The 23,628-nt window shown below is 42.2% G+C and overlaps 1 protein-coding gene and 1 long non-coding RNA gene across 2 annotated transcripts in view; one reads left to right on the top strand and one right to left on the bottom strand.

The window, feature by feature from the left end:
- LOC130274357 (fibrocystin-L-like) overlaps positions 1-23,628 on the bottom strand; it is a 352,807-nt gene that overhangs the window by 124,368 nt on the left and 204,811 nt on the right. The window contains exons 30-36 of the mRNA XM_056522609.1: positions 23,421-23,540; positions 22,809-22,970; positions 22,062-22,183; positions 12,658-12,983; positions 11,899-12,041; positions 7,917-8,021; positions 6,566-6,751 (exon numbers count right to left, since the gene is read on the bottom strand). Coding sequence (XP_056378584.1) covers positions 6,566-6,751; positions 7,917-8,021; positions 11,899-12,041; positions 12,658-12,983; positions 22,062-22,183; positions 22,809-22,970; positions 23,421-23,540 — 1,164 coding nt within the window. The remainder of the gene's footprint in view (positions 1-6,565; positions 6,752-7,916; positions 8,022-11,898; positions 12,042-12,657; positions 12,984-22,061; positions 22,184-22,808; positions 22,971-23,420; positions 23,541-23,628) is intronic.
- Positions 1-23,628, top strand: part of LOC130274358 (uncharacterized) — a 195,789-nt gene that overhangs the window by 130,845 nt on the left and 41,316 nt on the right. The window lies entirely within an intron of this gene.

The following is a 23,628-nucleotide window of genomic DNA, read 5'->3' as shown; positions in this document are numbered from 1 at the left end:
CTAATATCTGTAAGGAGAGAGTCAATTGGATCATATTTTTCCACTGTGGATTTGGTCGCAACGAATCTGACAGAAGATCCACAAGTGTTACATGTGGATATTGATGCAGATTTACACATGGTGAAATCCACATCAAGTCTGCAGCAAATCAGCATCAAAACACATATAAGCCTCTTTTCATGCAGCATTTTCCTATGACCACTTGTCATAAGAGAAGAGAGAACCTTGTGATGTATGCATTTACTGGATATATACATATCTATTAGAGATGAGCAAATTTACAGTAAATTTGATTTGTCACGAACTTCTCGGCTCGGCAGTTGATAACTTATCCTGCATAAATTAGTTCAGCTTTCAGGTGCTCCGGTGGGCTGGAAAAGGTGGATACAGTCCTAGGAAAGAGTCTCATAGGACTGTATCCACCTTTTCCAGCCCACGGGAGCACCGGAAAGCTGAACTAATTTAAGCAGGATAATTCATCAACTGCCGAGTCGAGAAGTTCGTGACGAATCGAATTTACTGTAAATTCGCTCATCTCTAATATCTATATATATAAAACTCAACGTGTGTGTGTATGTATGTATGTATGTTCCACAATAATGTCCAAACGGCTAAAGATATTAACATGAAACTTGGCACACATGTTACTTATGCGTCAATAACAAACATAGGATAGGGGATTTAACCCTTGCATACCCCCTTTTGCCAGGGTCAGGGTTTTTCTTTAAAGTCCCATACAAGTCTATGGGAAATATATGTTACTGCATAACTTTTCATAGGTTACCATTGGGAAAAAAAATATGCAGTAGGGATGTGAAAAATTGTAGGGAACAAAATGTATATTTTTATAACAATTTTTTTTATTTTTCAATCAGCGAACAATTTATGTAAGCGGGCAGGGACATAAAAATGTAGCTGGCAATATAAAAAATGGATAAAGGGGCCATGTAATAAAAATATGTTGTTTTTTTTATTATTGACTTTGTAACAATTTTTATTAAGTGTATTTTAAGAATTTGAATTATAAAATGCGATTTTATATTAAAGGAGATATGCAGTAAAAAAACAAACTTCTTTACCTGTTCCCGGGCTGCAAAAAGAATAAAAAAACAAAAACTTTAACTCACTTTCCTACGTTCCCCCGATGCGGAGAGATCGGGTCCCGTTCCTCTGGTGCTGCAGGTCTTCTGGCTTCTTTAAGCTTGGAACGTCACAGAGCTAAAGAAGCCAGAAGATCTGCAGCACTGGAGGAATGGGACCCGATATCTCCGCAACAGGGGAACGTAGGAATGTGAGTTAAAGTTAGTTTTTTTTTTCTTTTTGCTGTCATGGCACAGGGAAGACTACATTTTGTTTGTTAATTTGTTTTCCCTTAGTCTCCTCAGCAACACAATATGGGGTGTCTCTGCCCCTGTTAGCTAAATAAATGAAATAAAACAAAAAACAAAAAAGGTACATAGGCACCTCCCCTATTGCCTGTAAATACTCCCCACACACAGAGTACACTGAGTAAATTAACAGTAGGTAAAAAATAAAAGGTAAGTATAAGGAAGGGAAGCTTGTGCTGCTGAGGAGACAAAGGGAAAACAAATTAACAAACACAATTTAGTCTTCCCTGTCATCCCTCAGCAGCAAAATATGGGGATTTAGCAAATATAACCCCTAGGGAGGGCTCTCCTGCCGTGCAGAATTTAACACGGTCTTGGCTAATAGAGTCTCGCTAGACAAAAAAGAATCAACTCTGTAATGCTTTAAAAAAAGTTAAAGGAGTACTGCAGGTTGCAGATTGACAGATATGCTCTAGAGGAAAAGAATTGCGTTCGGCCCAAGAAGTTGAAACGGATCTTGTGGAGTGTGCTCTAGAAAAATCAGGAGCAACAAGTCCTTTAGAGGAGTAGCACAGATTAATGCACTCACAGATCCAAAGAGAATTCATAGGTTTTGAGGTCTTGAGACCCTTCTTCGGTCCATAATGAAGAATTAGAAGATTTTCAATATTCCAAAATGGTTTGGTTCTCTCAAGATAGATTTTTAGACATCTCACCAAATCTAGATTAGACAGCATCTTGTCTTCTACGTCAGATTCCGGAGAGTATTGTGGAAGGGAGATGACCTGGTTAATATATGTAAAGGAAACAACTTTAGGTAAACAAGATGGGAGTAACCTTAAGGGAACCTTTCCAGGCAAAAAAGTGGTATAAGGTTCTGCAGAAGCTAGAGCTTGAAGCTCGTTCACTCTCTTAGCCGTGGTGACTGCTAGTTACAAGACTAATTTGAGAGTGAGGAATTTTAAGTCCACTTCTAGCAAAGGCTCAAAAGGTTGGAGACAAAGCTGATGAAGAACCAACACCTAATCCCGAGAAGAAGGAGGTTTAATAACTCTAGGACGGATTCTGGAAATCCCCTTGATAAATGATCTGACAACCGGCTCCTGAGTAAGGCGCATGTGAAGGACTGCTCACAAAGTTTATAGAGTAAAGAGAAAGACCTTTGTCAAAACCGTCCTGTAGAAATTCCAGGATTTATGGAACAGAAGATGAAAAAGGGTTGATCTTCTTAGCAGAACACCAATTAAGAAAAAATCTTCTTATTCTGGCATAAGTCTTATTGGTCGCCTCACTCAGAAAGAGAAAGCGTTTCCAATAAATGGTCTGAAAACCCTTTGGCTTTCATTAAGGACCTATCAAGCTCCATGCTGTTAAATTGAATGCTTTGAGGTTGTAGCAGAGCTGCATGCCCTGAGACACCAGGTTCTGCTTGGGGGGGAAGTCTCCAAAAAGTTCCCTTGCTCATTAAAATGAGCTGGGAGAACCAGACTCTCTTGGGCCAAAATGGAATGATTGCTATTACAGAGGCCTGGTCCTGTCTGATCATCATCAATACCCTGGGTATCATGTAAGTTGTCGGAAAGATGTATGCTAGGTTGAAGTTCCATGTCACTGTCAGGGCATCCACTAGAATCTTCACCCGGATAAAGGGAACAGAACTTGTCCAGTTTGTGATTGGCTCTTGTGGCCATCAGATCCATCTCTGGAAGACCCCAGAGATCCACAAGTTGAAGAAAAATTTCCTGATTCAGAGCCCATTCTCCCGGAACTGTAAGATCTCTGCTCCTGCAGTCTGCTATGAAATTCTGTGTTCCCTTTATGTGGACAGCAGATAACCTGGGTATCCTAGGTTCTGCCCAACGAAAAATCCTTGCCACTTCCTGAAGAAGTGTATTTGATCTTGTTCCTCCATGTTTGTTTAGGTAATTAACTGATGCCATATTGTTTGATCTCACCTTGACAGCCTTCCCAATGAGAGGAGGGGTGAAATGGAGGAGCACATAGAAGTTTGCTCTTAGTTCTTTGACATTGGAGAAAAGTAGTAGTTCGTCTTGACTCCACCCCCCAGAAACCTTCCTTCATTAAAAAATCCAAGTCCTATTTAGCTTACAGGAGCGGAGACACCCCATACTGTGCTGCTGAGGGACGACAGGGAAAGAAGTTTGTTTTTACTGCATATCTCCTTTAACTACTGTGTTACTTTATTAACTACATGTCCGAAAATATTTCAGTACTACCACTATTTCCAGCATGGGAGTCTGTTCCATGCTGGGAACTGTAGTTCCTGAACTAAAGGACAGATTGCAACGGGTCTCTGTTGCGATCCGGATTTAAAATCCAGAGAAGCGGGTGGCACTCTGCAGCGCTCCGCAATCTCTGCTCTGAACTCACATCACTGATTCACATTTGGCACTAAGAGTTGTGATTGGCCGGCACGATCTGGCCAATCACCGCTCTGTGCGGAAAATATGAATCATTGATGTGAAGTTTTATTTACATCTCTGGCCGACCGGAGTAAAGAGCGGGGATGGGGAGTGCTGCAGCTCCTCCCGCATCTCAGGAATATCAGGAATATAAGTACCGATCACTCATAAGACCTGGGGCGATCTGTCCCTTACTGCAGGTACTACTTCTCCCAACATAAAGCACACTCTGTTCCATGCTAGGAGTAGTAGTAGGAACAAAATAGTGTGCGGACATATAGTTTTAAAAAACATATAACACTGTACACTGATTTTACATTAAATCGATAAAAAGCTTATATATATATATTATTAAATATATATATATTATTAAATACATTAATAGAAGAATACTTTCTAATTTAAAAATCACATGGACCCCATAGCCATTTTTAATATTGTCGGGTGCATTTTTCCATCCCTGCCTGCTCACATAAATGGTTCCCTGTACGAAAAATTGAAAAAGAATTTATTCTAAAAAATATATAAAATTTGTTCGCTACAATTTTTCCATATTGTATCTTTTTTATGGTTTAAAGTTGATCAGTGAAATAAACTTATCCCCTATCCACAGGATAGCGGGGGTCGCGGGGGTCTGACCTCTGAGACCCCCTGCGATCTCCTGTACCGTGCCCCGGCATTGCCGTGCTGTGCATCAGCTAATGCACATGTCGTCAAACACGCCCCCCCATACAGCTCTATGGGAGAGGCAGGGGTGCAAGAACGCTGCATCCCCGCCTCTCCCATAGAGATCCATGGAGGGGGCGTGTCGGCCAGCATGTGGGGTCATACTGTGGCAGAGCCAGGGTCCCCTGCAGGAGATCGCAGGGCATTCCAGCGTTTGGATAGGGGATACGTTTATTTCATTGCAGATTTCCTTAAATGGTAACCTACGAAATTTAATTTAAAAAAAGCCAACACCATCCAATTTTTAGATTTCTAAAATCAAAAAAAGAAAAAGAAATGCTCGCAAAAACGCCAATTTTTCCCCCCGAAAAAATGCCACGTCTCAACATGAGTTTGTTTTTGAAAATAACCCACTGAGCCCAAAATAGCAGAAAAATGCCAAAAGGATTAAAAAAAACGTGAAACTGAAAAACACCAGGTGGATATGGCATTTTGAAGTTCCCTATTGACTTGCAGCTAACGCTGTGTCGCAGAATGGGCATTTTTTCCGGCTTTTTGTCCAGTCATTGCTCTTTCTTCTTTTAACATATTCAGCTCTAGTCTCTATGAAACAGAAGTGGGGCTACACATCGCAAAATCAGGTACATGTAGGTGGTGATTTGGGAAGACTTCCCGCATCTCCACATACAAGTACCTGATAAGTTTAAACTGTCACAGCACTGTGACAGTTTATTGAGTTTGGCTGTGCTGCACAGCCGAGCATCCCTGAAGCTGGCCAGGGACCAATCGCAGCAGTCCCTGGCCGGCGATCGCTGCTATTAGTGATAGCAGTGATAGTGAGGGGTTCTCCTCCTCCAGGAGAAAGGGTCCAAGGAGGCTGCCCGATCCTGAGTTTTCCCTGTAGATGCTGCGGTCACTGTGACCACAGCATCTATTAGGGTTACAGAGGAAGAGAGCTCCCTCTGTTACCGATCGGTGCCCTGCAAAGGGAAAGCGCCAATGGTTGCCATGGCAACCGGAGGCCTGACAATGGCCTCTATTTTCATGACAACAGGAGCAGATCAGCCTTTACCTAAGGTAGATGCTGATCTGCTTGTTCTATTCCTGCCAGTGTAAAACTGACAGACATAGGCATAATTCAATGGAGTACAGATGTGTGCTCCATTGAATTATGTGTATAATAGTAAAAGAAAGTAGTGTCAAAAAATGTGTAAAAATATAAATAAAAATATGTGAAAAAAAGAAAAAAGATGTGAAAAAAGTGTCCAAAAATTTGAAAAAAGGTGAAAAATATAAAAAATAATAAAATGTATTATATATGTGTGTATATATATATATATATATATATATATACACTGTATTTATATATTATACACCCAAAAACAGTCTCCCCAAAAACGTTAATATGTCCCACAAAAAACGAGTCCCCACACAATTGCTTCAGTGAAAAAATAAAAAAGTTATGGCTCACTGAATACGGCGATGTACAAACATGATTTTTTTCTACAAAAATAGTTTTTATGCTATAAATATACTAAAATATAAAAAAGTATATAACTTTGGTATCCCCATAATCGTATCAATCTGCAGAGTAAAGTTAAGATGTCATTTATACTGCATGATGACCTAAAAAAAATAAAAATAGATTTTCTATAAAAATAGATTTTTGCACCCTAAGGCCTCTGAAATTTTATATGATGCCAGCAAAATATCCTGTACTAAAAGGAGGCCACAAAATCCACACAGCACGCCTTCATGTCTGAGACCTGTGTGTAAGTCTGACGAAGCGGGCTGAGTCTCGTGAAACAGCTGTAACTACACGTGTGTGTGCCCTTGGCGTTTCTGCCGGTGTCCTGCTTCTTGCGTTCATGTTCATAGTCTTCACGGAATAAAGTCTTGGTGCACAAGCTTAGGGGTGAGTGTGGTTTTCTTCTACTGTTCTAATTTACAAATCTGTTTAACTTTCTGACACCAGTTGATTTAAAAAAAAAAAAGTTTTCCAATGGAATACTCCTTTAACTTAAAATGGATAACAATGATTTGCCTAATCATATGACATGTCCATTGACACCCACTTTTGCATGAGCTTTCACAGTATTAACCCTCACCCCCGCTCACTATTATAACACTAATAAATGAGGTACTGACCTGAGGGTACACGAGCCCCACTGTTGAAGGAAATTCCATCATAGGTAGAGTTGGCAGGATCTGACACGGAGAACACTCTGTATCCAATACCCGTAATAAAAGGCAGGACTTGCCAGCTCCAAACCACAGTGTCTCCTGTAGATATCACCAGGCTTGATGGAGACCAGGCATAACCAAGGCCACGCACTAAATAAAGAAAAAATTATATATGAAAACTGTATGATAGATATATAATAGTATCATATCAAGCAAGTGAGAGAGGTATGACATTTTCCTTATAAATTTAGCAGTTTCCGCTAACAACCAATTCTGACCGAGGTGGCAACTGCTTTTCTTTTTCTTTTTATTAATAAATATTCCACATGTATATATGATATTTTTCAAGAGCAACAAAGTAAATTTCGTGCAGCAACTGTGAAAACCACACACTTATGGTAGCAGGTTTCACATTTTATAAAAGTCTGCACTAATGATAAATTCCCTCTGAAGACTTTTTGTCCGGAGTTTTTTCATTCTAGGGAATTTATCATTTGTTGTTGTTTTTTTCCTCTCACTTATCCTTTTTAGCTCGCATTCTTCCCTTATGTCAATGCACTAATGATGAGTTTGGCACATTTTTTACTTTACTATTTCAACCTCACCTGTCGACTGGAGTGAGTTTGCAAAAAAAAAATTCTACTTTTTATTTTTTTTTAAGTGTCAGATTATAAATTGATAAACTGACTCCAATATCCAAAACCTGAGAGCAAGATGTCAAAATACAGACACATAGACAGGATTCAATGCTACATCGAGGCATGCATCAAAATGGTATAATATACGCCAGCAAAGCAATGGCAAAAGAAAGACAGACGTGTCTAATATACCAAGCAAGATGCATTTATATATACAGCGTGCTCCATAAATTTGTGGCAGTTTATGTCTCTCCGGTCTAGATGTATTCTTTAGGACAGTAATAAGAAATCCTTCACATTGCAATGGAACTTACTTTGTATTTATGGTTCAACTTATTAGCTGAACTGCTACATGGGAGGGAGCCTATTAAGCGAGGATGCATTTCAATAGCAGGCATAACCCACAAGGGTGGTGCTGTTTCTGCTGGTTCACTAGTGGTGGTGGTCCAAAGTAACTAACAGACCCTTGCCAGATGTATGGTTTATTGGGGAGATTTGTCAAGCTGTCGTATAATAAAATTCCCTTTGTTGCCCTTGGCAACCAATCAGAGCTCAGCTCTCTTTCATTTATCAACCGGCATGCTTTAGCAAAATTTTGTGTGCCGTGTGTGCCTTGCTCAATTGATAAATTTTGCACTCCAACCATTGCATCTGCTAGAATAGAATATTGTACTCACCTGAATCTACACCGTGATTTGTTACCGTATAGACTGTACCAGGTCTTTGGATCACACAGATCAACTCATTGACTGAACTGACAGAGACACCACATGGGAGGGAGCCTAGAATATAATAAACATACAAATATAATACATCTATAAATTGTGAAGCATTCATTTAACCCCAACATAATATTGGAAGCAATGCTGCTAATCTGGTCAGGCTGGCAATCCAAAATTCTGAGGTGACCCTGATGGGAACTGTAATGGGGTGAACCAGCAGCATAACTGTAGAGATTGTAGAGGTAGTAAGTGCAGTTGGGTCCAGATGTCTGAAGGTTCCCAAAGGCCTATCTTCCCCATAAGACAACATACTAGGTTGGGGCCCCATGCTACAGACTTTGCACTGAGGCCTAGGAGCCTCACATTACGCTAACATTATTTGTCACCCAATTTTTTACATGAACAGATATAATAAAATGCATCTGTCGCTTTTGTAACACAAATGTAGAATAAAAATACCTTGGTTCCAGCACTCCACCCATTCTGCCCTGACCCCTTTATTTAGTAGGTGACTGCATGTGCTCCCAACCTGTTCTCCCACATTGTAAGGTGAACTTGGTAATTTATTCACACTTTTGTGGAGCTCTGCTACGGCCATTGCTGCTGTGGCACTGTGTCTTTAGGGTGGCATGGCCCAGAGCCAGGGGCTAGGTCTTGCAGTGGTGGGGCTGCCAAACACAGCGTGTTTTGGTGGTGGTGGCTGTTGCTCAGCAATACGCCATTTTAAGTTAGTACCCTGCTCTGACTGAGACTTGCTATGAAAGAGAGGAGCTGCAAGAGAGTTGGAAATCTGATATATCTGCTGTGTGTCTGCCTCCAGGAGTAGGGGCGGATTGGACACAGGTGTATAAATTGTAGCTTGGGACTCATTCTGAGCTTGCTCTGACTGAGACGTGCTTTGAAAGAGAGGAGCTGCAAGAGAGTTGGAAATCTGAGAGTTTGAAAGCAGGAGTTTGAGATCGCTGTGAGTGTTACTTTGTTTACACTGTAGAGAGTTTAACTCAGAAGGTCTACTGAGAATTCATTTGTAATATTTACTGTCTGTTTTTTGCTGTAAATCTGTTAAATCGATATAACTAGATGGCCTCCATGTTGGAAAATGCAGTCCAATGTAAATCCTGTTCAATGTATGCAATCCTTGAACAACAGTTTGAGGGTGCATATTGTTTTGCGAGATGTGTGCTAATTGTTCGTTTAGAAGCCCAGATCCTGGATCTAGAGGAGCGACTGGCAACAATGAGAAGCAGTGACAACATGGAGAGGAGTTTCCTGCTCACTGAGCAAGTACTCTCTGGGTTAGAGGTGGGGGAGGATAGTGGGACAGAGATGCAGGGCAGTCAGGCAGCTAGCTGGGTTACAGTTAGAAAACGGGTTAGAGGGAAAAGTGTCAGGGATGCTAGTCCTGAACTGGCACACCCCAACAAGTTTGCCCGGTTTGGCAGATGAGGTAGATATCATTTTAGAGCTAGCAGTACTGCAACAAGATACTACTTCTGACCGCCAGGTGGGTGTGTGCTCCAGTAAGGAGGGAGGGAGGAGTGCAGGGCAGGCCAGACAGGTACTGGTAGTGGGGGACTCAAATATTAGGGGGACAGACAGGGCAATCTGTCACAAAGACCGGGATCGTTGAACAGTGTGTTGTCGAGTTCTGCACATTGCGGATCGGGTTGACAGGTTGGCTGGTGGGGCTGGAGAGGAACCAGCAGTCATGGTACATATTGGCACCAATGACAAAGTAAGAGGTTGGTGGAGTGTCCTTAAAAATGATTTAAGGGACTTAGGCCGCAAGCTTAAGGCAAAGACCTCCAAGGTAGTATTTTCTGAAATATTACCTGTACCACGAGCCACACCAGGGAGGCAGCGGGAGATCAGGGAGGTAAACAAGTGGCTCAGAAGCTGGTGTAGGAAGGAGGGATTTGGGTTCATGGAGAACTGGGCCCACTTCGCTGTCGGTTACCGGCTCTACCATAGGGACGGGCTGCACCTCAATGGGGAGAGTGCAGCTGTGCTTGGGGAGAAGATGGCTAGAAGGGTGGAGGAGTGTTTAAACTAGGGACTAGGGAGGATGGAACCTACAACATAGAGGGGGAAGATAGTGTAGATAGAGAGGGTGGACTAAGTAATATATCTGGGGGTGGAGCAGAGAGAGGGGTTAGAATAGTTAATAGGGATAGGCTTCATAGGAAGAAAAAACATATACCATTGAATTGCATGATGACTAATGCCAGAAGTCTGACAGATAAAAGTGATGAACTGGAGTGGTTGATGTCTGAGGAGAATTATGACATAGTGGGTATAGCAGAGACTTGGTTGAACGATAGATGTGACTAGGCGATCAACATACAGGGTTATAGTCTATTCAGGAAGGATCAGACAAAACGGAAAGGGGAAGGAGTTTGTCTGTATGTGCATTTGAGTCTGAAGGCCACACTACGGGAGGATATAGGGCAGGGAAACGATAATATGGAGTCATTATGGGTAGAAATATATGCAGATAAAAATCAAAAAATCCTGATAGGGGTTTGTTATAAGACACCAAACATAATGGAAGAGGCAGAAGATAAATTACTGAGGCAAATAAACAAGACAGCAAATCAAAATGACGTGATAATAATGGGGGACTTTAACTATCCTGATATAAATTGGGAGACTGAGACCTGTGAATCTCATAAAGGAAACAGGCTTCTGACTATAGCTAAAGACAATTATCTGTCCCAAATGGTGCAGGGCCTGACAAGAGGGGACGCCCTACTAGACTTAATATTAACCAACGTACCTGACAGAGTAACTAATGTGCAAGTAGAAAGATACCTAGGAAATAGTGACCATAATATAATACATTATAACTTGTTCTTCAATAAGGGAATCTCTCGAGGGGCCACAAAAACAATGAATTTCAGGAAGGCAAAGTTCGATCAACTCAGAGAAGCCCTTAACAATATATAATGGGATAATGTCCTCAAAAACAAGAATACTAACACTAAATGGGAGACTTAAAAATATCTTACATTTTCACTGCAAGATGTACAATGTACAATACCAAGAAAGATTATCAGAATTAGGGTTATTTAGTTTGGAAAAAAGAAGGCTTAGGGGGAGACCTAATAACTATGTATAAATATATCAGGGGACAGTACAGAGATCTCTCCCATGATCTATTTATACCCAGGACTGTATCTATAACAAGGGGGCATCCTCTACGTTTAGAAGAAAGAAGGTTTCTACACCAGCACAGATGGGGGTTCTTTACTGTAAGAGCAGTGATATTGTGGAATTCTCTGCCTGAGGAAGTGGTAATGGTGATCTCTGTAAAAGAGTTCAAAAGAGGTCTGGATGCATTTTTGGAGAGTAATAACATTACAGGTATGGATTCTAGAGCTATAGGGACAGAACATTGATCCAAGGATTTATTCTGATGCCATATTTGGAGTCGGGAAGGAATTTTTACCTTTAGTATGAGGGTTTTTGCCTTCCTCTGGATCAACTCAGTAGGGACTCATTAGGGATATAGGTTGAACTTGATGGACTTTGGTCTTTTTTCAACCTTATGAACTATGTTACTATGTTACTTGACACAGGCGGCCATCAAAGGGTTAGTGAACCTGTATGCTTTAAGTTCAAAATGTGAACTTACTACCTGTTAGATTTTGTAATTGAGAAGCAATAGATAAATGTACATGTGGATGTACAGCCATATCTTCTTTCTTATACTTGAGTTAACATCAAGACCTCAACTGATCGCTAAAATGATCAGCTGTGCGCTCCTCTCCATGCTCTCCTGTGTGCACGATAGACACTGTCCCATAGACTTACATTGAATGGTGGTTCATGTGGCACAGAGATGGGAGAAAACACATTTAGCAAGTACTTCTCTCATCTCGTTCTAGAGATTCTAGAGAGGCTAACTGCCTCCAGGAATGATAACTTCATAACATACCTATTTGTACTTTATTTTCACTTGGGACAACACTGAACCCAGATCCAGCCAGTGTGACTCTAGAACCTCCATATAGGGATCCATACTGTGGGACAATACTGTTCACTTCCAGAATATATTCAACTGATGCATCATTGCTCATGCTGCAACAAAACAGAGACAGAATCTTCGAGTTATGCTACCTAATTTTACCAAGATTTATTTGCGGCATGTTGCCCAGGGGAAAATAAAAATCATGCATTTTTATGGATAGTTTAAGAGCTGTGTGTATTATTGCTATGTTTAATTAGTTGGCCTTTAGAGAGTCTGATTGGCTATAGAGCTGCACTTTATATCTCTCTATAGTGCATACAATAATAATGAGGTAGTTTTGCATGGACATAGCACTTGTTCACTAATGTGTATTGACGTGCTCTTTTTCTAGGACATTGGGGGATACCTATTAGAGTCTGTGCCAGGTGCAGATTGGCAAAAGGTTGCTCATTTTTGCACATCCCAGTTTGAAGCAAAGGGAGTATGGTCCCATGCAAAGGGGATTTCCCCCAAAACTTGATATCAATCTGTTTAGCTACTTCTGAGCCCTTTTACTATTCTGTATTCTACAAGTGTCCTTCAAGTTGAAATTAAGAATAATTATAATGATCCTCAATAATCATCAAGAGTCCACAACAAATTATTCATGAGAGAGATGAACTTGACAGAGAAACATAAACTACTGTCTTGAACAACTGCCGCATATAACACAAATACCATAACTACCTGGATATTGCAAATCCCCCGTTTCCGACTTTCACAAGGATATTGTACTTCCCAGGAGGAAGTGCAGGCAGAAGACACATTATTTTAGTTGGAGTCCACTCCAAGAGATGACATGGTTTATTCCCAAGAGACACAGCATTGTCCACTGACTCATTCTGGAAGTCAGAGCCTGAAATAGTCAGGGTTATATTACCCAAAACACTACTGGTACTTGGGTTGATTTCAGTGATGGATGGTGCCAAGAAAGTCGTAAAACTGAAGCCATTATGTAAGGTTTTATTGAATCCTTCCGTGAAAACAGTGACATCGACAAAGCCTTCTGCTCCCTGTAAAAAAAAAAAAAAAAATACCATTGGGGAGATTTATCAAAACCTATTAAAAAAAAAGTTGCTGAGTTGCCTATAGCAACCAATCAGATAGCTTATTTCATTTTTTAGAGGCCTTTTTAAAGATGAAAGAAGCGATCTGATTGGTTGCTAAGGGCAACTCAGCAACTTTTCCTCTGGACAGGTTTTGATAAATCTCCATATAATCACTATCAAGCAGACAGCGGGTGTTAAACACCTGTGGGTGGCTCCCTTGTGTCTAGCTAGAGGTTCCGTCCTCCCCACCTGTATATACCAATTCACATGTAAAAAACCACACATTCACAAAGATTGCATTATATGTCCACTTTTATCCAAAACTTATTCACTTCATACAAAAGTATAGAATACAGGACATGGAACCATATATTCACCGGGTGTAAAGATCTTCAAGATACCATTTTAGGCATAGCATCTCTAGAACATATGAATCCCCTCCTGGGGCAGTCTATTCCTGGCAGTCCTGGATCGCCTTCCTTAGGGCCAAGATGAAGCGCTCGAAGGCATGCGAGCAACAGTCGGGCTGTTTCAGGAGTTGCCTCCCCTTCTCAACCTAACTTCCGTCCACCCACCACCAAATTACATACAGACATGATCTTGCAAGATCTTCCTATCTGCAACATTAATATCAAATAAAAACATACTTAAATTAGTATAAATGTATAAAGTACAATGCACTGTCCCAGATAGTATATACGTTCTATAGAAAAACATTAAAATGGCAGTTTTCATTAATGCCATTTGGTGCTAGCGCTCCTTGCCATCGATTCCAATATACCTCTTGTCACGATTCGGCTCACAGGTAGTGGATCCTCTGTGTCAGCGAGGGATTGGCGTGGACCGTGCTGGTGGACCGGTTCTAAGAGGCTACTGGTGTTCACCAGAGCCCGCCGCAAAGCGGGATGGTCTTGCTGCGGCAGTAGCAACCAGGTCGTATCCACTAGCAACGGCTCAACCTCGCTGACTGCTAAGAAGGCGTGGGACAGAAGGACTAGGCAGAGGCAAGGTCAGACGTAGCAGAAGGTCGGGGCAGGCGGCAAGGTTCGTAGTCAAGATGGATAGCAGGAGTTCAGGTAACACAGGCTTTGGACAACACTAAACGCTTTCACTGGCACAAGGCAACAAGATCCGGCAAGGGAGTGCAGGGGAGGTGATCAGATATAGCCAGGGAGCAGGTGGAAGCCAATTAAGCTAATTGGGCCAGGCACCAATCATTGGTGCACTGGCCCTTTAAGTCTCAGAGAGCTGGCGCGCGCGCGCCCTAGAGAGCGGAGCCGCGCGCGCCAGCACATGACAGGAGGGGCCCGGGACGAGTAAGTGACCTGGGATGCGATTCACGAGCGGGCGCGTCCCGCTGTGCGAATCGCATCCCCGACGGCCATGTCAGTGCAGCGCTCCCGGTCAGCGGGACTGACCGGGGCGCTGCAGGGAGAAAGACGCCGTGAGCGCTCCGGGGAGGAGCGGGGACCCGGAGCGCTAGGCGTAACGGTACCCCCCCCTTAGGTCTCCCCCTTTTTTTGTCCGACAACTGCTTTACCTGGGATGAGGACACCGGGAGTGAATGGAGGGTTTCCTCAAAGGCAGGCAGTATAGCAGGAGTGGGAATGGGGAGGGAGGGCAGAGGGTGAAGCTTGGCACGGGGCAGGGTGACACAAGGACGGGGGCCATGAGGAGGCACTGAGGCTTGCCTGACGGGACTGGGAGGGGGGGAGAGGCATCTCTTGTGGCAAGCAGAGTCCCAGTTCTTGATCTCCCCGGTGGTCCAGTCAAGGGTGGGAGAATGAAGCTGGAGCCATGGCAGACCGAGGAGGACCTCAGAGGTGCAGTTGGGGAGGACGAAAAATTCAATCCTTTCATGGTGGGGTCCAGTGCACATCAAGAGGGGTTCTGTGCGGTAACGCACGGTGCAATCCAATCTGACTCCGTTGACCGCGGAAATGTAGAGCGGCTTGACGAGACGGGTCACCAGGATGCGGAATTTATTCACAAAAGAATCCAGAATAAAATTCCCAGAGGCACCAGAGTCCAAGCAGGCCACGGCTGAGAGGGAGGAGTTGGCTGAAGAAGAAATCCGCACGGGCACCGTGAGACGTGGAGAAGCAGACTTTGAACCAAGAGACGCCACACCCACGTGAGCTGGGTGCGTGCGTGCGTTTCCCAGACGTGGAGGACGAATAGGGCAATCCACCAAGAAATGCTCGGTACTGGCACAGTACAGACAAAGATTTTCTTCCCTACGGCGATTCCTCTCTTCCTGGGTCAGGCGAGACCGATCCACTTGCATGGCCTCCTCGGCGGGAGGCCCAGGCGTAGATTGCAGCGGATACTGTGGGAGAGGTGCCCAGAGATCTAAGTCTTTTTCCTGGCGGAGCTCTTGATGTCTCTCAGAAAAACGCATGTCAATGCGGGTGGCCAAATGGATAAGTTCTTGCAGGTTGGCAGGAATCTCTCGTGCGGCCAGCACATCCTTGATGCGACTGGATAGGCCTTTTTTAAAGGTCGCGCAGAGAGCCTCGTTATTCCATGATAATTCGGAAGCAAGAGTACGAAATTGGATGGCGTACTCGCCCACTGAAGAATTACCCTGGACCAGGTTCAGCAGTGCAGTCTCGGCAGAAGAAGCTCGGGCTAGCTCCTCGAAGACACTACGGACCTCAGCGAAGAAGGACTGGACTGTGGCTGTGGCAGCATCATTGCGGTCCCAGAGCGGTGTGGCCCAAGACAAGGCCTTTCCTGAAAGAAGGCTCACTACGAACGCCACCTTAGACCGTTCTGTAGGAAACAAGTCCGACAACATCTCCATATGCAGGGAACACTGAGATAAAAATCCACGGCAGAGTCTAGAGTCCCCATCAAATTTGTCCGGCAGGGACAAGCGGAGGCTAGGAGCGGCCACTCGCTGCGGAGGAGGTGCAGGAGCTGGCGGAGGAGATGGTTGCTGCTGTAGCAGAGGCAGAAGTTGCTGTAACGTGGCGGTCAACTGCGACAGCTGCTGTCCTTGTTGGGCAATTTGCTGCGATTGCTGAGCGACCACCGTGGTAAGGTCAGCGAGACTTGGCAGCGGCACCTCAGCGGGATCCATGGCCGGATCTACTGTCACGATTCGGCTCACAGGTAGTGGATCCTCTGTGTCAGCGAGGGATTGGCGTGGACCGTGCTGGTGGACCGGTTCTAAGAGGCTACTGGTGTTCACCAGAGCCCGCCGCAAAGCGGGATGGTCTTGCTGCGGCAGTAGCAACCAGGTCGTATCCACTAGCAACGGCTCAACCTCGCTGACTGCTGAGAAGGCGTGGGACAGAAGGACTAGGCAGAGGCAAGGTCAAACGTAGCAGAAGGTCGGGGCAGGCGGCAAGGTTCGTAGTCAAGATGAATAGCAGGAGTTCAGGTAACACAGGCTTTGGACAACACTAAACGCTTTCACTGGCACAAGGCAACAAGATCCGGCAAGGGAGTGCAGGGGAGGTGATCAGATATAGCCAGGGAGCAGGTGGAAGCCAATTAAGCTAATTGGGCCAGGCACCAATCATTGGTGCACTGGCCCTTTAAGTCTCAGAGAGCTGGCGCGTGCGCGCCCTAGAGAGCGGAGCCGCGCGCGCCAGCACATGACAGGAGGGGCCCGGGACGGGTAAGTGACCTGGGATGCGATTCGCGAGCGGGCGCGTCCCGCTGTGCGAATCGCATCCCCGACGGCCATGTCAGTGCAGCGCTCCCGGTCAGCGGGACTGACCGGGGCGCTGCAGGGAGAGAGACGCCGTGAGCGCTCCGGGGAGGAGCGGGGACCCGGAGCGCTAGGCGTAACACCTCTCTCTGATATAGTTTCCTTTTAACCTGTTCTTTCCCATTTCCTTGCACTTCTTCCAAGATCATCCACCTCAATTCACATACCTGATGTATTTTTTCTATAAAATGTCTTGCTAGACTTGTTTCCCCATATTTATCACTCTGTTCTTCCCTTTTACCTCCTTCTATCTTCTTTTTAAAGTTCCTAATAGAGCTCTTATGTTCATTTAGTCTAACACGTACGGGTCTCGATGTCTGGCCTATATAGACCATCCCACATTTGAATATATAGATAACCTGTTTGGACTCACAGGTATAGTATCCTCTTGTATTCCTTTTCATACGATGCATTATCGCATCTCCCTTTATTATACCAATTTTGACAAGCCCTACACGGGAATGTACATTTTTTTTCTGGTTTTTAGAAATCTGTGTTTGGATTCCTTTTTTCAGCAATATCTGAACAAACCAAATAGTTCGCTATTAAACCTGGGTCTCTGTTTACATAGGCTACCATACTTTGCTTTTAAAACACTCCTTCTTTATTAATTTAGAGTGACCATCATATGTGGATAAAAAAAGGGAAGCTTCTCTCTTTTTATTTTTTTTCTCTTAACTGTTCTCTAGGTATCTGATCTACTATTTTTCCGACCTCCACCAGTTCAGCCCTCTCATGGCCTCGTTAAACAAACTTATCTAAGATTTTTTCAAAATTTTTAGTGTATTCCTCTTCTATACCGCAGATTCTTTTTTCCCTTATTAATTGTCCCTTGGGGATCCCATTGAACACCTGTGGAGCATGCCCACTTTTCTTATGTAGCATATTATTTCTATCATTCTCTTTAGTATGCAGTGTGGTTTCAAATTTACCTCCCTTAATGCATACTTCAATATCAAGATAATGTATATGACTGGGGCTAGATTCACATGTAAACTCTATAAATGGATGACAACTATTCAGATATTCAAGATATTCCATCAGTTCTATTTGTGTCCCTGTCCAAAGGACGAAGACGTCATCCACATATCTTAGTCACTTTTTTTTTTTACATGGAAACATATTGTGTGTTGGAACATATTTCTCTTCAATCTTATTCATGAAAATGTTAGCTAAACTGGGGGCCACAGGGGTCCCCATTGAAGTCCCCTGTTGCTGTAAATAAAATTCTTCCCCAAAACCAAAATAGTTTTTGTATAATATTAGTTTCAACAGACTCATTAAGAATCCTATTTGTGCATTATCCAAAGATACATCTTTATTCAATTCCTCTCTGATAGCTGACATACCTTCCTATGTAGGAATTTTCATATACAGGCTTTTGGATAATGCACAAATAGGATTCTTGATGAGTCTGTTGGAACTAATATTATACAAAAACTATTTTTGTTTTGGGGAAGAATTTTATTTACAGCAACAGTGGACATTTTCATGAATAAGTTTCTACACACTCATTAAGTTTCACGTAAAAAAGTGGCTAAGATATATGGATGACGTCTTCGTCCTTTGGACGGGGACAAAAAAGAACTGATGGAATATCTTGAATATCTGAATAGTTGTCATCCACTTATAGAGTTCACATGTGAATCTAGCCCCAGTCATATACATTATCTTGATGTTGAAGTATACATAAAGGGAGGTAAATTTGAAACTACACTGTACACTAAAGAGAGTGTTAGAAATAGTCTGTTACATAAGAAAAGCGGGAATGCTCCACAGGTGTTCAAAGGGATCCACAAGGGACAATTAATAAGGGAAAAAAGAATCTGCAGTACAGAAGAGGAATACACTAAAAATAAAGAAAAAATCACAGGTAATTTTCTTCAACGAGGTGATGAGAGGGCGGGACTGGTGTAGGTCGGAAAAATTGTAGATCAGATACCTAGAGAACAGATAAGAGAAAAAAGAAGGATGTAAAAAATAAAAAGAGAGAAGCTTCCCTTTTTTTATCCACATATGACGGTCACTCTAAATTAATAAGGAAGGCTGTAATAAATATTGGAGTGTTTTAAAAGCAGACAAAATGTATGGTAGCCTATTTAAACAGAGACCCAGGTTAATTTGTGAGAAAAATAAATCGATAGCGAACTATTTGGTTCATTCGGATATTGCTGAAAAAAAGGAATCCAAACAGAGATTTCTAAAAACCTGAAAAAAAGGTACATTCCTGTGGCTTGTCAAAATTGCAGTGGTAGAAAGGGAGATGCGGTTACGCATCCTATGAAAAAGAATACGTTTCCAATAAGAGGATACTATACCTGTGAGTCCAAACATGTTATCTATATGTTAAAATGTCCTTGTGGGATGGTCTATATAGGCCAGGCATCAAGACCCATACGTGTTAGACTAAATGAACATTATAGTTCTATTTTGAGCTTAAAAAAAGAAGATAGAAGGAGGTAAAAGTGAAGAACAGAGTGAAAAATATGGGGAAACGAGTCTAGCAAGACATTTTATAGAAAGGACACATCAGGTATGTGAATTGAGGTGGATGATCTTGGAAGAAGTGGAAGGAAATGGGAAAGAACAGGTTAAAAGTAAACTATATCAGAGAGAGGTATATTGGTTAATAAAAGCTGCAAGTTTAATGTTTTTCTATAGAACGTATATACTATCTGGGTCAGTGCATTGTACTTTATAAATTTATACTAATTTAAGTCTGTTTTTATATGCTTTTAATGTTGCAGATAGGAAGATCTCCTGAGATCATGTCTGTATGTAATTAGGTGGTGGGTGCACGGAGGTTAGGTTGAGAAACGTCCCGACTGTTGCTCGCATGCCTTCGAGTGCTTCATCTTGGCCCTAAGGAAGGCGATCCAGGACTGCCAGGAATAGACTGCCCCAGGAGGGGATTCATATGTTCTAAAAGACGCTGTGCCTATAATGGTATCTTGAAGATCTTTACACAGGGTGAATATATGGTTCCATGTCCTGTATTCTATACTTTTGAACAAAGTGAATAATTTTTGGATGAAATTAGACATATAATGCAATCCTTGTGAATGTGTCGTTTTTCTACATGAGAATTTGATAAATCTTCCCCAATGTTCCAATTTTTCTCATTTAAATAGCTCTATCAAGGCCACATTTTAACATTCATATTCCTATTATAATACCTATACCATCATGGTTCTTCTGAACAGAACCTACTGTAGGATTCAATGGTGATTTAAAGAGATTGCAGGAGGCTGGATTTACACTTTAGTTGCAGGTTGTGTCAATAACAATGGACAACATAGAGCAGAATTCTGCACTATTTTGTCCAGTACAATGCTGGACATTGTATCGGAAACCCAAAAGACCCTATTAGTCATTAAGGTTTGCTGGGCACCGTTGTGTCCAGCAAGCAACAAATCTGCTGGTATTGTTTTTTTCATTTTTCTGCTCCAATAATAAATTAAAACAACAACAATAAAAACTGTACAGATCTGAACCTGGCCATCTCAGGGCAACCCCGATCCATATACTATATAAAGGACAAATGGACATCATAGAGGGAGTCCCTTGCTTGGGACCTTTCTCTATAAGCCATTAGGTCCCAAAAAAACTTTAGAAAAATTGTTACTGCAACCCCTATCCCCTCTTCACAACAGTAAGAACCCCCCTTGATCTCCAGAATGAGGCTCTGGTGTTGGAGTCACCACTCTATTCATAACAAAGACTCAGAGCCCCTTTCTGGAGAACATGTTTGGTCCCAGCAGTTAGACCTCTATCATTTGACACATTACCTATCCTCTGGATAGTGGATAACTAATTTTAACTTGGAATATTCCTTTAAATAAGACTTTAGTAAACTGGACAAAGGACATCCAGACCTTTTTTTCATTTATATATTATTTGTAATTAGGGGACAAATTATAACTTAACCCCTTAAGGACGCAGGACGTAAATGTACGTCCTGGTGAGGTGGTACTTAACGCACCAGGACGTACATTTACGTCCTAAGCATAACCGCGGGCATCGGAGCGATGCCCGTGTCATGCGCGGCTGATCCCGGCTGCTGATCGCAGCCAGGGACCCGCCGGCAATGGCTGACGCCCGCGATCTCGCGGGCGTCCGCCATTAACCCCTCAGGTGCCGGGATCAATACAGATCCCGGCATCTGCGGGAGTTCGCGATTAAAATGAACGATCGGATCGCCCGCAGCGCTGCTGCGGGGATCCGATCATTCATAACGCCGCACGGAGGTCCCCTCACCTTCCTCCATGCGGCTCCCGGCGTCTCCTGCTCTGGTCTGTGATCGAGCAGACCAGAGCAGGAGATGACCGATGACACTGATCTGTTCTATGTCCTATACATAGAACAGATCAGTATTAGCAATCATGGTATTGCTATGAATAGTCCCCTATGGGGACTATTCAAGTGTAAAAAAAAATGTAAAAGTAAAAGTAAAAGTAAAAAAAAAGTGAAACATCCCCTCCCCCAATAAAAAAGTAAAACGTCCGTTTTTTCCTATTTTACCCCCAAAAAGCGTAAAAAACATTTTTTATAGACATATTTGGTATCGCCGCGTGCGTAAATGTCCGAACTATTAAAATAAAATGTTAATGATCCCGTACGGTGAACGGCGTGAACGAAAAAAAATTTTAAAAGTCCAAAATTCCTACTTTTTTAATACATTTTATTTAAAAAAAATTATAAAAAATGTATTAAAAGTTTTTTATATGCAAATGTGGTATCAAAAAAAGTACAGATCATGGCGCAAAAAATGAGCCCCCATACCACCGCTTATACGGAAAAATAAAAAAGTTATAGGTCATCAAAATAAAGGGATTATAAACGTACTAATTTGGTTAAAAAGTTTGTGATTTTTTTTAAGCGCAACAATAATATAAAAGTATATAATAATGGGTATCATTTTAATCGTATTGACCCTCAGAATAAAGAACACACGTCATTTTTACCATAAATTGTACGGCGTGAAAACGAAACCTTCCAAAATTAGCAAAATTGCGTTTTTCGTTTTAATTTCCCCACAAAAATAGTGTTTTTTGGTTGCGCCATACATTTTATGATATAATGAGTGATGTCATTACAAAGGACAACTGGTCGCGCAAAAAACAAGCCCTCATACTAGTCTGTGGATGAAAATATAAAAGAGTTATGATTTTTAGAAGGCGAGGAGGAAAAAATGAAAACGTAAAAATTAAATTGTCTGAGTCCTTAAGGCCAAAATGGGCTGAGTCCTTAAGGGGTTAAAGGGCAAAAAAGAACAAAATGTCACCTATAAATAACAACATAAATCCATATCACTGACTTACCGCAGAGGTGAGGCAGTTGATCATACTCAGATTGGCAAAGACCACAGTGCATTTTCTGCCACCAAGTTCTACCATTGAGTTGTTACTAAATCCAGAGCCATAAATTGTTACTAATGTGCCACCTAAAAAGAAATTATGTTTTCAATAATCTGCCATACTTTATAGTAAAATAACTATATACATCTCTCCTCACCACTGTATCTAACATCCATAGTTTTTTATATTTCATTTACAATGAGAAATACATAATTTTTCCACCACCTAGTAGCAGTAACACTTGAATTATGTTTGTGACGTCACAGGTACTCCATGTACCTCTGTATGATACCATATTACAGACATATTCTTTCCAAGAGATGTGACCCCAGAGATTTGGATGATTTTCACTGTAAATAAACACAAGGATGTGTTGATACTGGCATTTAATGCAATGTCTTGCGTGTGGAAAACACACCCTTTTGGGAAACATGCTAATCTCACTTCTTTTATAACTAAAGCTCCCAATATGGCTCCCAATAAGTCAATATGAGCTTCAGGACTGGCCCTCCCAAATGCTGCCTGTGGTTTACAGAGAGCTGCATGAAATCGCTTCACACAGGCACATCTTCTGAATAGAAAAATCCATAACTTGGGGGAATAACTGGTCATTAGGGATAGACTAGCTGGCGCCAGGAGTTCGCAATCTGCCAACCTTAAGAACTCCTCAAAACCAGAGACGTCTAGATGTTAAAAGATCATCTTAAATACCTGAAGAGCTTCCAGAAGATGGTATAATTGAAGAGACAATAGTCTGGTAGGTATAAGTCAAGTTTCCTCCAAGCGATACTGCAAATCCAAGCCCAGCAATGTACACAGAGATCGGGAATGTTCCAGCACTTGCTTTTGGAACCTGACATTGTATCTTATTATCTATATGTAAAACACAAGATGAGCCACACTGAACAAATAAGAGATATGATGTATGATACATGCAAGTTGAATGTCCCCCACAATATCTCAATCAAACATCCCTTTAATAAAAGGAAGGCATCCTGTTGATCAGTGGATTGTTATGGATCAAGCTTTTAAAACATCAGAAACATCAAAAACATCAACAGTAGAGGACAGCCACATACAGTGGCCTCTACAGGACAAATCTAGTATTACATTTTGTCCATACAAATAAGTTGGTGACCATGTAATACAATGCAGGTCTAGATCTACCAGAGCTGCCGCTGCTCTTCTTTAGGAATCCCCAGTTATGATACATGAATGACCTGAGGTAACATATGCGTATGGACCGTATGCCCTGAGGGGATGCTTTAAGGTAATTCCTAGAGTTGATTAAAATTTTACTTTATTCTGTGTCGTTTAACTTACCAGTCATGTCAAGAATGGTGCAAGTGAGGTCTCCAACTGTCACATAGGTTGTGTCATGGCTGCCACTGTTAGAAAATCCAGTTCCATTTATTATCAACAATTCATTTTCTCCACTGATATCTAAAAGACAATAATTGTTATTAACATAGTACTCTGCATGAAATGGAGGCATGGTGTGGCATCAAGAGGGGGCATAGCACAATGTCAC

This window comes from Hyla sarda, chromosome 5, assembly GCF_029499605.1.
Source record: "Hyla sarda isolate aHylSar1 chromosome 5, aHylSar1.hap1, whole genome shotgun sequence".
NCBI classification, from domain to species: Eukaryota; Metazoa; Chordata; class Amphibia; order Anura; family Hylidae; genus Hyla; species Hyla sarda.
The sequence above is the reverse complement of the archived record's forward strand: the minus strand, read 5'-3'. Positions and strand labels throughout refer to the sequence as shown.